The following is a 12954-nucleotide window of genomic DNA, read 5'->3' on the forward strand; positions in this document are numbered from 1 at the left end:
GCTGTATGATCTTTCTCTCTACATGCACCATATGATCAAGAAGGGGCCGACCCTTCTTGCTATCCACATACCCTAAACTAGGGCTTTGGCTAAGGGAGAAAGGAGAGGGAGGAGAATAGGAGGGGCAACTAGGAGATGACTAGCTTATGCCACCTTTCGAGCCCTCCTATTTATAGAGGTTTCTACAACTTAACCCTAATGGATCATGTCATATTAGGTACTGGATATCTATCCAATCACCCAAGCCTCTAAGATTAATATATATATATATATATATATATATATATATATATATATATATATATATATAATCTATATTTACTCTTATTGGGTCTCACTCAAAAGGTCTAAAAATTTAGGAGCTTATTGGATATCCAATAAGATAAGAGCTTCAACGGATATCTCATATTTGAGCCTCTACTTGTCGCAACACCTACCGTATGTGTGACCTTATAGGTCCAATATCAAGTTTGCCGCGAGTCATACTTGTCAGAACTTCTTTTGATTCAGTGAATTATTATCTTCACATTAATTCACTCGACTCATCGACTATGGACATACTATGTCACTGCACCATAGTCCCTAGATGATACAAGGGATCCAATCCATTGAATCTATCGATCCTCAATTATTGTGTAACTACAGTCCATCATCTATCTAATATCTTATAGACCGTATATTAGGCATAGTGTGCTAGTCATAGTTGTCTTGCAAGTCAATCACATGAGTGATGACACGTGTGACATGACACATAATCTTTTTGTTTATTATATTATTTGATAATTTATCATTTTATATTACTTATTGCATGAATATACATCATAAATTTGTGCAATGAGAATCAGATCGTAATGAAATTATGATAATAAGATCGATTCGTTTTTAAACATAAACCCTAAATAATCTCGGTCATATGTTACTCGAGAGGGACATTGAGATAATCGGACAGACTGGTGTATTGTATACTTGTCCATATGATTGAGGTAGCTTGTCTCATAGCTGCTCGCGTGGGGACACTAGGGCTGCAGTACATGTGTTAATTAGAGAATAAGTTCACTTGTTTGATCTGCTCATGGAATGCTGGATGATTGATGATACCTCATTGTTAGATAGTGATTCTATCATTCAAATGATGTACCTGGTTCTTACACTTGAGACACTAATGATGTCCTGTATGCGTACTCTACTATTTGATACTAGACTTATATGATTGAAAGTTTCAAATCTAGTACAATCGATCATCGAAAGTAGCAGCCAACCTTGAGTACTATTGAGTGTTGATAGAGAATCATCTGCTCTCGGTATCATAAGAGAAATATCTCATGTATTCCTGCTCAAACAAATCCTTGGCCAATGGCATACAAGTCAACTGGATTGAATTTCCTTGTATCATCTAAGGACTACGACATAGTGGCCTAGTACATCCGTAGTCGATGAGTCTAGTGAATTATTATAGAGATAATAATTTACTGAATCAGAAGGAGTTCTGATAGATATGATTCAGTGCCAGCTCGATATTGGGCCTAGAGGTTCATACACATATAATACGTGTTGTGATGAGTAGAGGTTCGGATATAAGATATCCGCCGAAATCCCTATCTTATTTGATATCCAATAAACATTTGAATTATTATATCTCTCTAAATTATTGTATCATATGTATAAGATCTAATAAGAGTTAATGAGAGATTATTAGATAGAGATCTACTAATTTAAGAAGTTTGGGTAGTTGGATGGAGATCCAATATCCAATATGATAGTATCCATTAGGGCTAAGTTGATAAGAGGTCTTTACAAAATAGGAGAGAACCAAAGGGCCATAAGCTAGGCTTCTTGGTTGCCACCTCCTATTCTCCTCTCTCTCCCTCTCCTCCTTACATAGTATAAATAGAGATTTAGGTAATGATTCAAGAAGCGTCTTCATAGCCCCTATCGTGTGGATCACAGCTAGAAAGGAGAACGCTTGACCTCCTTCATCCTCTCCCACAGATCTGTAGAAATTCATGGATATATGATTTTCTTAGGTAACACAACTATCTCACATTTGGTTCTCAGTTTCGTGGGTTTTTGTGCACCAATCTTCATACGACAATGAACACCTTTTTGGAAAATTTAGGATTTTCGTTTTATGTTCTTCCTTTACGCATGGACGAATGATAGAGAATATGCTGATATTAGCCTTGACTTGCCAACTAGCTATCACAAAGATGTTGACATGGGTAGGAAAAAGCCTGTGTCACCCTTCCCCTATGGTAAATAGCAAGGCGACAACCTGCTGCCCTCGGTAGATCGCGATTCAAGGAAAGGTGATATGGATAGGGCACCAAGAGTAGTAAACCCCAAGCAATAAAGCATGTTTGCCCCCTCCTTAGTCGACTTTCATAGACGACCATCGTTTGCCCATCCCTGGCAGTCATCAGGACTGGCAAGCAACACCCCTATAGGCATCCTTCACTAATGATGTGTCATAAGGAACTATATAGATCGATTATTTATATAAACAAGCCACAAGAGGATCTACAATCCAGTCATCATCAATTGTCGGTCTTCCTTCGCCGATTGCCCAACTATAAAAGTCGATCCCTAAAGCTTGAACAAGAGGTCGAACTCAAAAAAACTCTATTATTCCCACTCCATGAATACTAATTTTACTATTAGAGAGATTGAGTCGATAAATCACCCTGACTGACATCTTATGTAGGATTATCGACGAAATCAAGACATGCCTTAGGTCACCCCGAAACCCTGAGGAGACTAGGGCCCACCTCGATCCGACTCGGAAGTGACCTCGTGCGCTCATCCACCACCTTGGGATCGCTTCAACCTGACTTTTCTCGACTCTAACCACCTCACTTAATTTCCATAAGGGTTATGAAGACAACATTGTACCTTTGGGATGAAATCAAGCAACGACAACTACAGGAGATATCGATATTTCTCTTTCCTTGAGGTTTCTTTGACTAATTATGACTCTCATATGGATGAATTTTTTTCCCCTCTTTGATGTGTTATAACATTCAAAAAATTGGCAATGTCAAATTAGTTAGACAATCAAAATTAATATGTGATAACATTCCAAAATTGATTATAACAAAATCATTTTTTTTTCATCTTTGTTATCGGGTCGAATGAGCTATCCTCAAACCCAACAAATTGTTGTTCTCTATTATGAATTTGAATACAGATCCATCGGAATTTTTAGGTCATACTTTGGATTGGTAGTTGAGATCGTAAAAATCCGATAACCCAAATCTAATATGGAAGTCCCAAATAAAAGAAATTAGATCCAAATCTTCGGTGATTTAGACAAAAACACACTCTTGACTAAGCCAACCATCTTGTTTCCAATGCCGCTCGATTTTTCTAGAGTCCATACTTTTTCTTAATTATGATCGTGCCGACTCTTAGCATGAAATTCAAAGTTTTACATGTCATCATATAATCGTCAATAATATTTGATAAAAAAAATAATGACATAAGCATTGTCCTATTAATTCACCCAATAGCACATTGCCCTATAGGGAATAATATGAGTAGAAGAACCCACACGTCTCCCTTCCCTTTACGATGAACGACGAGAAAGCGACATTTCGACCATAAGGAACATTAATCCATGGAGGGGAAGCCCATCTCCCACTTTTCCGATCTTCTGGTTGCAAGAAGCGTTAATCCCTAGCGGCAAAGCTCATCTTCCCCTTTTTGGTCACCTGATATAAGTCATCCACTTATCTCCCACAGGCGCTAGCCCAAACAAACAGTGCCCTTGCAGTCATCTTTTTTTGTTGACTGTAACAACCATATAAAACTGTAACAATCATTCGTCAACATGAATAAGCTCTTGAAGGATACATGGATCCACCCTGATCAGTCATTAGCCTTTCTCGCTTAGGTATATAAACTAACCCTCAAAGCCTAAAAGAAGGAAAAAAAAGAATTTCTATTATTCCTGTTTCAATATTAATTTTATCATAAAAAATTTTACGCTGATCGCTTGTGCAAGGATCACAGTGAAGCCTGAAATTCATCTCGGCCGTACAATCAGCTCCTCCTGATCGCATCAATCGTGCCCACTCCAATTCTAACAACTTGTCGTGACTGTTATATGGACCATAAGACGACAACAACAACATGAAAGTGCACTAAGGAATGTGATACGTATCTAATTTGATACGGGGACACGGTTTTGTACCTTCATTATCCGCGCACGAACGATGCCAGCCAATAGAAAGACAGCATCACGATCTGGCTCTAGCACTAACGGGACCGCAAATCTCAAAGGAAATCAAGATTCATATCGTCCGTTGGATCTCGCCGACTCCCGGCCTCGGGAGTCGGCGAGGGCGGGCGGGCGGGCGGGCGGGCTTCAAGTAGGGCCTTCACCTTCAACTTCAAATGTTCTGATACATCGCTAGGTTTTCGGTGAGTCCGAGCTTTGTTCGTCGAGGCGACAAGAGAGGTAAAGCTATTCAGAATTTTCCTTTTGAATCTTTGTTTTACTGTTCTCGATCGGTGAACGGCGTTATCTTTTCTTTGTTTCCCCGTCGTGGAGGGATTTGGTTCATTATTCTGAGTGTGTGGGGATTTCTTCCAAGATTAGGGTTTGAGGGAACCATTCTTTGTATAGATTGGATACTCTGATTCTTGCCCATGGATGGACGTCTTACACTGCAATCATGAATATTTTGCGGATGTCATCGGCTAGTTGAATGTTTCTTAGATATTCACTTGATTCCGTATGATATCAACAAGCTGACACCCTAGTCGTTTTATTTATCTTAGCATCTTTATGTATTTACGTGGAAGTTTCATCTAGAAATCGTTCTTACGAATCTATGAAACAGTAAAGCAAAATGGTGCATTGAGGCCAGATATGTGGAGGTATATGTTTCAGATGCCGCAGCTAGAATATTTCACCCCCTTATTGTACGAATCCCCGACTGTTTTAGAAATCTTATTTTTCGTGTTTTGCTTTTAAAATATATGATTCTCCAATAAATGCTTCATTGGGAATCTGAAATATGAGGTCTTGGTTGCAACCATTGTGAAATAATCATGGTCTTTTGATTCAGCACATATTATTTTCTTATAGTCTTAAATTCTTAGTTTGATTATAAGCTTAGAATAAAAATTGCACCTCGAAAGTTAAAGAAGGGTCATGTTTGTGTATATTGTGTTTACTGAGGTAAATAATTGTACCATGGATATATCATCTAAACATTAGATGCCTAATGTTTACTTGGAACATTGTACTTTTTTTTGCCACAATCACTGAATTTGTACCAGAACAATCATTTGTTTTTTTATTTTCTTTTTGATTTCTTGGCACCCCCTTTCATCTTTATTCTGATTGTTCAAATGTGTTTTTTAGTTTTCTTGTTTGTTGTTGCAGTGTTCATGTGGTATTTTGGAACCATAGTTTCTTGAAACTTCTATACACACACACACACACACACACACACATATATATAATCAAAAGAGGCATTATGTTATAAGAACTATAGTGCAAAAATTTTCTAGATTCTGTTGATTTATTGTTGATGCAATAGATGGTGTGGTAATTGAGTTCTTGTAGGCATATCTAGGTATTACTTATTGTATCTTATGAACTCAAAGTCTATACTTCTATGGTTAGTTCATTGTAGTTTGTGAAGTTGATAGTAAACCTCTGGCTAGTTGTTGATGGTGTTGGCAAGCATAGTTGTTATGATAGTACATTGTGAAGTCAATTCTGCCCTATCTTGCTTGTCATAAAGAGAAAATTGAGCTACTTTTTTTGAGCTGGTGAGCTTCAAATAAGAAATATCAGCAATAATGTTTTTGAAACAGACTGTTGTCTTAAATGTTTGGGGTTATTAAAATAATTAGGCTAACCATACATATGTTCATTTGTAAACAGCTAGATTTAATACCAATTACCAAGTTAGGTCTTCCCTTATATTGTATGTCATGTCTAAAGATTACCCATAAGTATTCTGGTTAGATGAGGATTCAATTAAGGTAAGTGGCATATGAACAAGACATATGAAGATGTTTAAAAAGAATATGTTAGGAAACAATGAATTGATTGATGGCTTTCAGTTTGGCTAGTTATATTTCCTCTACATAGCTTAATGGCTGGAAAAAAGGTCAAATAGCTTACCCCAATAGATGTTCTTATGGCTTATGGTTGTTTACTTTTTTTTGTTTATATGATTAGTTGTAAAAGTAGTAGCAACTCTGCTTTCCACAATTTTTGTTCAAAAAAATTGTGATATATGCATGTTTGGACTTTGGAATTTAGCGTATCTTATTTGGGAAAAATACATTTGTCCAAGAGAGTGTTGATTTGAGATCGAATCTGACATGTTGAAGTTACATGGGAGGTTGATTCTGTCTTTCTTTTTTCCTTCCACCTCACTCATTCTGCTTTCTGGGTGATGGATGCTCTGAGATGTTATAATAATATCGCCTTTTCCCATCTTTATACAATTAAGTTACATGTGTGTATGTGCTCATGATGGTTCAAATTGGTTCGAATGACTTGTTTATGTACTAGATGGCTCGTACAAACCAAACTGCTCGCAAGTCTACTGGAGGGAAGGCTCCAAGGAAGCAGCTTGCCACTAAGGTTTAGTTAATTATGTTTATACATGCAGAATGTCATGCTCCTGTTTCATTGTCTTTTAATTCCATGTGTATGAGTCCAATCCTATGTTGTCATAGGCTGCACATAAGTCTGCCCCGAACTACCGGTGGAGTTAAAAAACCTCATCGATTCCGACCTGGGACTGTTGCTCTTCGGTGCGTTATTCTATGCACATGGATGACTTAATTGACTGTAACCCAATTACTGTATGGGCATTAAAGTTATATTTTGATTTGTTTGGCATTGTACGATGACAGTGAGATCAGTAAGTACCAGAAAAGCACAGAGGTTCTGATAAGGAAGTTGCCATTCCAGAGGCTTGTCAGAGAAATTACCCAGGACTTCTAGGTCAGGTTTTGCAGCCACTTAGCTAACAGTAACCTGTACTAATAAATGCATGCAGAATAAATGTTGTATCATTTACACGATGTCTTATGAAGAAATACATTCTGCAGACTGATCTCCGATTCCAGAGTCATGCTGTTCTTGCTTTGCAAGAGGCTGCTGAAGCATACCTCGTGGGTCTTTTCGAGGATGCCAACTTGTGTGCCATCCATGCCAAGCATGTGACGATCATGCCCAAGGACATTCAATTGGCACAGAGGATCCGTGGTGAAAGGGCTTGAGACGGTTGTTTATGTAGAATAGACATGTTTTGCGAAATCCATGATTTGGAACTGTCATTAGTGAACGATGTCGAGCATATACATGTCCAGTTTGTCTATTGCACTTTGGAACAAAGACTAGCTGTTATTAGTACAATGTCTAGGTTGATTCTGGATACGAACCTGTTATTCAATTGTCGTCAGTACAATGTCTAGGTTGGTTTTGGATACTGTCGTTCTATCAACACTGATTCTATAATTCTGATTGATGACTTTTTTTTACGCACTCTTTCTCGTTTTTATGGATGATATCTAGATGTCAAATCATTTCTTTTTCTTTGTTACTGTTGTTGGTTTCTCCTTTTAGTAGCTCCATTTAATTGATGATTATTTTCTGCTATAGTTAATCCTTTTCATCTCCAGTATGATTAATTTTTTGCCCGAGAAGATGGTGGTAATAACATCTGATGTTTTAGATGTGAGCGTTATTTAGTCTGAGTGGGGCTCAATGGTGCAGTGTCTTTAGACACTTTGCTGGTTGCTGGTGCAGAGGTTTGTGGGATGGCAATTAGGCCAGTAGGAATATAGCCATTTGCAGAACTACATATTATTGACATTCAAGAATTACATTGATTTGGCTTCGTGAGAGTTTTAATTTTGGTAGCTCTTTTTGCGTCACTATTTGGGAATAATAATAATAATAATAATAATAATATTATTATTATTATTATTATTTGGGAAAAAGAAAGGGTTAAAGGCCAATCGTACATCTGTAGGAAGGTGATGAAGGTGTGTAATTAGCTCCGGAATTCCATCCATCCTCGCTTTAGAACAATTCAACCCACCTCAAATTAGTTGCTTCCACATCGCAAAGCAACCGGTCTTCGCTCCCGGCCAAAAGTTCCATATCAGGCGAGTCCTCCTCAGAAACCTATATACATGCATGCGGTTCTTATCATCTCTCCCATCTCATGCATACATTTTGAGCTGCTCATACCTGCAAAGATCAAGAAAGCCAAGGAGGAGATAGGGATGGCAGTCAGCAGGGCAGCGGCGACGGTGGCGGTTGTGCTGATCGCGGCGTTGCTGGTCGCAGCGTCGACGGAGCGTGCCACGGCGACCGGCGACGATCCCCAACTGTGCTACTGCCCCTGCATGCAGGATCAGTGCATGACGATCGGCACGGCCACCAAGGAGGAGTGCGCCCGTGCTTGCGACGCCGGCTGCCGGGAGGGCGGCCTCCCCGGCCAGCCCAATCGTTTCGAGTTCTGCGGCTTCTGAGCACGGGCCCCGCTCAGGTTACGTGTTCTACCAATGCACTGAGCATGAGCTCCTCCTCCGCTCATCTTTCTGTTCTTGTTTCGCAAGAGGCAGACACACGATTCCAACGCGACATGGATTCTCTCGTCCTCGCCAGGAAAAGAGTGTAAACAATAATACAGAGTGAAGATGAGATTTGATCCAGAATTTTATCATCCATAATTAAGTTCATATCTTCGATATTTTAAATTTGGTACACTATCATTAGATTATTATAAATTTTAAATGTAAAATCAGCTTGTAGAATATGTAAATATTTATAAGATTAAATTATGAAATCTCAACATACTTGCTAAATGAAAATGATATATAAGAATTTTAGAGAAGAAAAATACGAAATAAGACACCGATTTTTGCTAAAATAAAAAAATTATTACATAAAATGACAGTACATTAATTGTACAATAATGCATAAACAAAATGTCTTAAGTAAAAAATTTTGATTCATATGAATGAACATAAGAAAAGGATGAGTATTTTGATTCATACAAGTAATTCTAACATAACAAATCGACACAGGAGTTTATAATTGATATTGTGGATTGGTCGATTCAAGTTTAGAAGACTGTTCATAGACATGCAAACCTTCACAGCATCCTAATCTGTCATAAACCACATGAACATGCTTCATGGAATTGAAGCAACAACAGCTGGAGCAGATGACCACAGGAAGTTTATCATTACAATGTGAAATGCAGCCATTAGATCATATCCCACGAGGAGCAACTTATGCCAAGCATTCAGAGATAGCGTTTCAAAATGCAAACACAACTGCTGCAAGCCTAAAAACATATAGATGCTAGAAAATAAAACAAGTTGAAGAAGACGACGACTTGACGAAGGATGTTTAGTATCATAAACGACATTAGTAACAATGCCCGCACTCCGACATTGCATGCAACCTGAAAATAGCAGAGCACATACCCATCCAAACATTCTAATGCTCATCACCGTCTTCGAGTTTACTTGCTTCTCTGATCTCATCTAGGCCGTCCTCCTATAAAGATTTTAGCGACAAGTATGGTGTCATATAGGCAAAACGTTTTTGAGTAATGACAGTTAAATGAAAGGGTAACAAAATCTATCAAAGCATATACAAGACCTGCATGTCAGAAGTCCACAAGGTAAGGTTGTCACGTAGAAGCTGCATGATTAGAGTGCTATCCTTGTATGATTCCTCTCCCAGAGTATCCAACTCAGAAATTGCTTCATCAAAAGCCTAAAGATTGAATAAGGAGAGATTCATTGTAAGAATAATTTGTTCGAAACACCAGTAATGTCCGAGTGAGGAAATTTGCCTCAGAACAAATTGGGACAGAAACACATCACAAAAGAATAAAAGATAATCAACTCGGAGTGCTGCATAGAGAAATGGCAAAAATAAGCCAATGTCTCCTTAGATACAATGGAACTCGAATCAGAGAGTTACGCCAATGATTACTAAAGCAGGATCACTCTAACATATGGAATGAAATCAGAAACATGAGATATTTCTAATCTTAGTATATCATATGGCAAAGGTAGACTTCTTTGAATATCTAGAGCATCAAAAACACCCTACCAAACACCAATAATGATATACATGTATACAGAGTTTTTTTCGGTCTATACTAATCCTGTTGTGTATCTGTTTTCCCTTTTAATGTCATACATGTATACTTCATCTCTTTTTCCTTTCCCCAATGTGTCTCCTATTATATTAGGCTTGTTGAAGTGTTGGATTCCAGGTTCCGGATTGTTGCAAATGATCGATTATCTAGAACATGAAGTCCGGAACACAAGTTGCTACCTCTGAAGCATTTTCCAGTAACAAAGACTGCGCTAGAGCGAAAACCAAGCCAGTAGCAAAGAACCTCCAAAGTTACATAAGAGAACTATTTATCCTATTGTTGAACCAGTCTTGCATCAAGAGAGCATGGAAATGCAATATGGATGTGTATCCAAATATCTAACCCAGCAAGAGAAATATGGTGATATGACGTCACACCGGAGTAGTAAAAAATATGATACACATGAAGGATACATGAGAATATGAGCATTGGAAATTAAGTTCATAAGAAGCTATGAATATGAGGATCCATTTTTGGTATTGTTATGAGGATTTATATAGGAATATAATAACGAAAGAGTCTGATATGTATCAAATTGCAAATATCAGACATACTTATTAGGCAGATTTGTGGATGTGATATGAGATCCCATGTAACAATGACTAAATAAATCCAAAAGGAATGATGATGAAAAAGATAAAAAAGAAAAAGGTAATAAAAGGGTGAATCTACTAACAAGACTTATCAATCACAGAGAACACATATAACATTTCTCAACTTGTGTACGTTTAGTAAATTAATGCTACTCATACCTTGGCTAATAATGAAACAATGAGACCAACATTAGAAGATAGAGAGGAGTGTCGAGAGAAATCTTTGAATGTTTAAGATATCAAGAACCATAGAAGAAGATGGTGAGTGTCTACTACTCTCAGAGACTTGCATGTGATGTAGCTACATCCACAAACTTCAACTCTGCTATTGATAAGTCTTTTAATATGTCAGCACTGATCTATAACAGAATTAAATGTTTCGGAACTATGGAGTGAAGCACTTGCAGGAGGAACTTGTATCAAGCTCGTCAACAACTCCAGGAATCAGCATGAGCTACCTTATCAGGGAAATTTCTAGCGGTTCTAATTTCAACTACAAATCCAACCCAATACAGGGGCAAAGGAAGAGTTCCAATAAGAGCCTACAAATCAAAATTTGGACGATGAAAATTGAACACCTTGACCACAAAGTTTCCCATTGAGTAGAGAAAATAGCAAGTAGCTCCTGATGACTTACCTGCTTGGCGAGATCACAAGCCTTGTCCGGTGAATTCAAGATCTCGTAGTAGAACACAGAAAAATTCAGCGCTAAACCCAGCCGGATCGGATGCGTAGCTGCCAACTCTGCTAACGCAACGTCCTGCCAGATCCAATCAACTCCAAAATCAGAATCCCATTAAAGACGACGACACACTACATCGCGATCAAAAAATTATAGCCTTTGTTAAGATCAAGTACGAGGCGAGCTACTAGTCCGACCCAAAACCCCGACGCCAGAAAAAGATGGAGTGGGTTCAGGCAGATCTAGGGTGGAGGGATCGGAACCTGAGCAGCCTTGTAGGCGGAGAAGGTGTTCTCGGCAGCGTCCTTGCGCTCAGATCCGGTCTTAAATTCGGCCAGGTAGCGGTAATAGTCACCCTTCATCTTCAGGTAGAAGACCTTGGAGTCGGCGGCGGCGGCGACGGGGATGAGGCGGGCATCGAGGAGGCGGAGGATGCCGCCACAGATGGAGTCGAGCTCGGACTCGATCCGAGAGCGGTAGCCGCGGATGGCGGCAACGTGGTCGTGGTTTCCGCGGCCCTCCTCCTTCTGCTCGATGGAGGAGACGATCCGCCAAGACGCGCGGCGGGCGCCGATGACGTTCTTGTAGGCGACGGAGAGGAGGTTGCGCTCCTCCACCGTGAGCTCCTCCCCCTCCCCCGCCGCACCGGCGACCTTCTCCATGTACTCCACCATCTCCTCGTAACGCTCCGCCTGCTCTGCCAGCTTCGCCATGTACACACTCTCTTCCCTCCCCACTGCCATCGCCGCCGCCCGCTCGCCGGAGAGAATTCAAAGACCTTTTTTCGAGGAAATGGAAGAACTGGAAGAAGCGGAGAAAAATGGGCGGTTTTATTTGCGAAGACGAACCTTTTTTGGTCTAAATTCACAATTTAACGATTCGTTTACCCGTGACGTTACTGGCGAATATTGCGGGGCCCAGATGGAACGACAGTGGAGGCGCGCCACAGTTCCCTCTGGAGGTACGTCGACCTTTAAAAGGTACATAATGCTTTACCTGCTTGTTCGGGGTCCTACCAATTGACCTCCTTTTTCAAAATGCTTTGCGTACACTTACAATACTCGCTTTGCTACCCTCCGACAATTGGGAATGACCAGGGACCCACTTGCGGAACCCACATCTACTCAGAATAATCCTTCCAGAGTGGATGCCGCGGGTTTCCGGGATTTAAGTTTTTGTTTGATTAGTACTTAATAAAGTCTACGAGGGGAAAAAAATACTTATTCCCCTATTAAAATAGCTCAGCAGCCGAAGTGATTAACACGAAGCACAACATGGGGAACACTCGAGATTAAAAAGGAATATTGACTTAAAAATGCTGACCTTTCTGCTAAGAAATATATTATGTTTTTATTCCTATTATGACGCCATTATGCGGTTAAGTGTTTTCAGTGACCATGCAGGAATCACATGGGTATCGATTTTTTGAGGCTAATCCGAATCGAAACCGATTAATTTAGCCAACTCCGAACTCAATTTGAGACTAATTTTATATTATACGGGTTCGGTTAATTTAATT

General features: G+C 39.4%; 1 protein-coding gene and 1 long non-coding RNA gene across 2 annotated transcripts; one reads left to right on the forward strand and one right to left on the reverse strand.

Annotated features, from left to right (window-relative positions):
• The first annotated feature begins 4330 nt into the window (after nucleotides 1-4330).
• On the forward strand, nucleotides 4331-7512 carry LOC103992233 (uncharacterized). The gene is made up of 5 exons (XR_010498001.1): nucleotides 4331-4456; nucleotides 6536-6607; nucleotides 6703-6780; nucleotides 6883-6973; nucleotides 7081-7512. It is a non-coding gene; the product is annotated as an uncharacterized LOC103992233 (long non-coding RNA).
• Nucleotides 7513-9201: 1689 nt separating this feature from the next.
• On the reverse strand, nucleotides 9202-12257 carry LOC103992234 (14-3-3-like protein 16R). The gene is made up of 4 exons (XM_009411864.3): nucleotides 11699-12257; nucleotides 11391-11513; nucleotides 9653-9769; nucleotides 9202-9547 (listed from the first exon to the last, which is right to left on the reverse strand). The coding sequence occupies exons 1-4, from the start codon at nucleotides 12176-12178 to the stop codon at nucleotides 9488-9490; spliced, it is 780 nt and encodes a 259-aa protein (XP_009410139.1). The 5' UTR covers nucleotides 12179-12257; the 3' UTR covers nucleotides 9202-9487.
• Nucleotides 12258-12954: the final 697 nt, after the last annotated feature.

Source organism: Musa acuminata, chromosome BXJ3-7 (assembly GCF_036884655.1).
Source record: "Musa acuminata AAA Group cultivar baxijiao chromosome BXJ3-7, Cavendish_Baxijiao_AAA, whole genome shotgun sequence".
NCBI classification, from domain to species: Eukaryota; Viridiplantae; Streptophyta; class Magnoliopsida; order Zingiberales; family Musaceae; genus Musa; species Musa acuminata.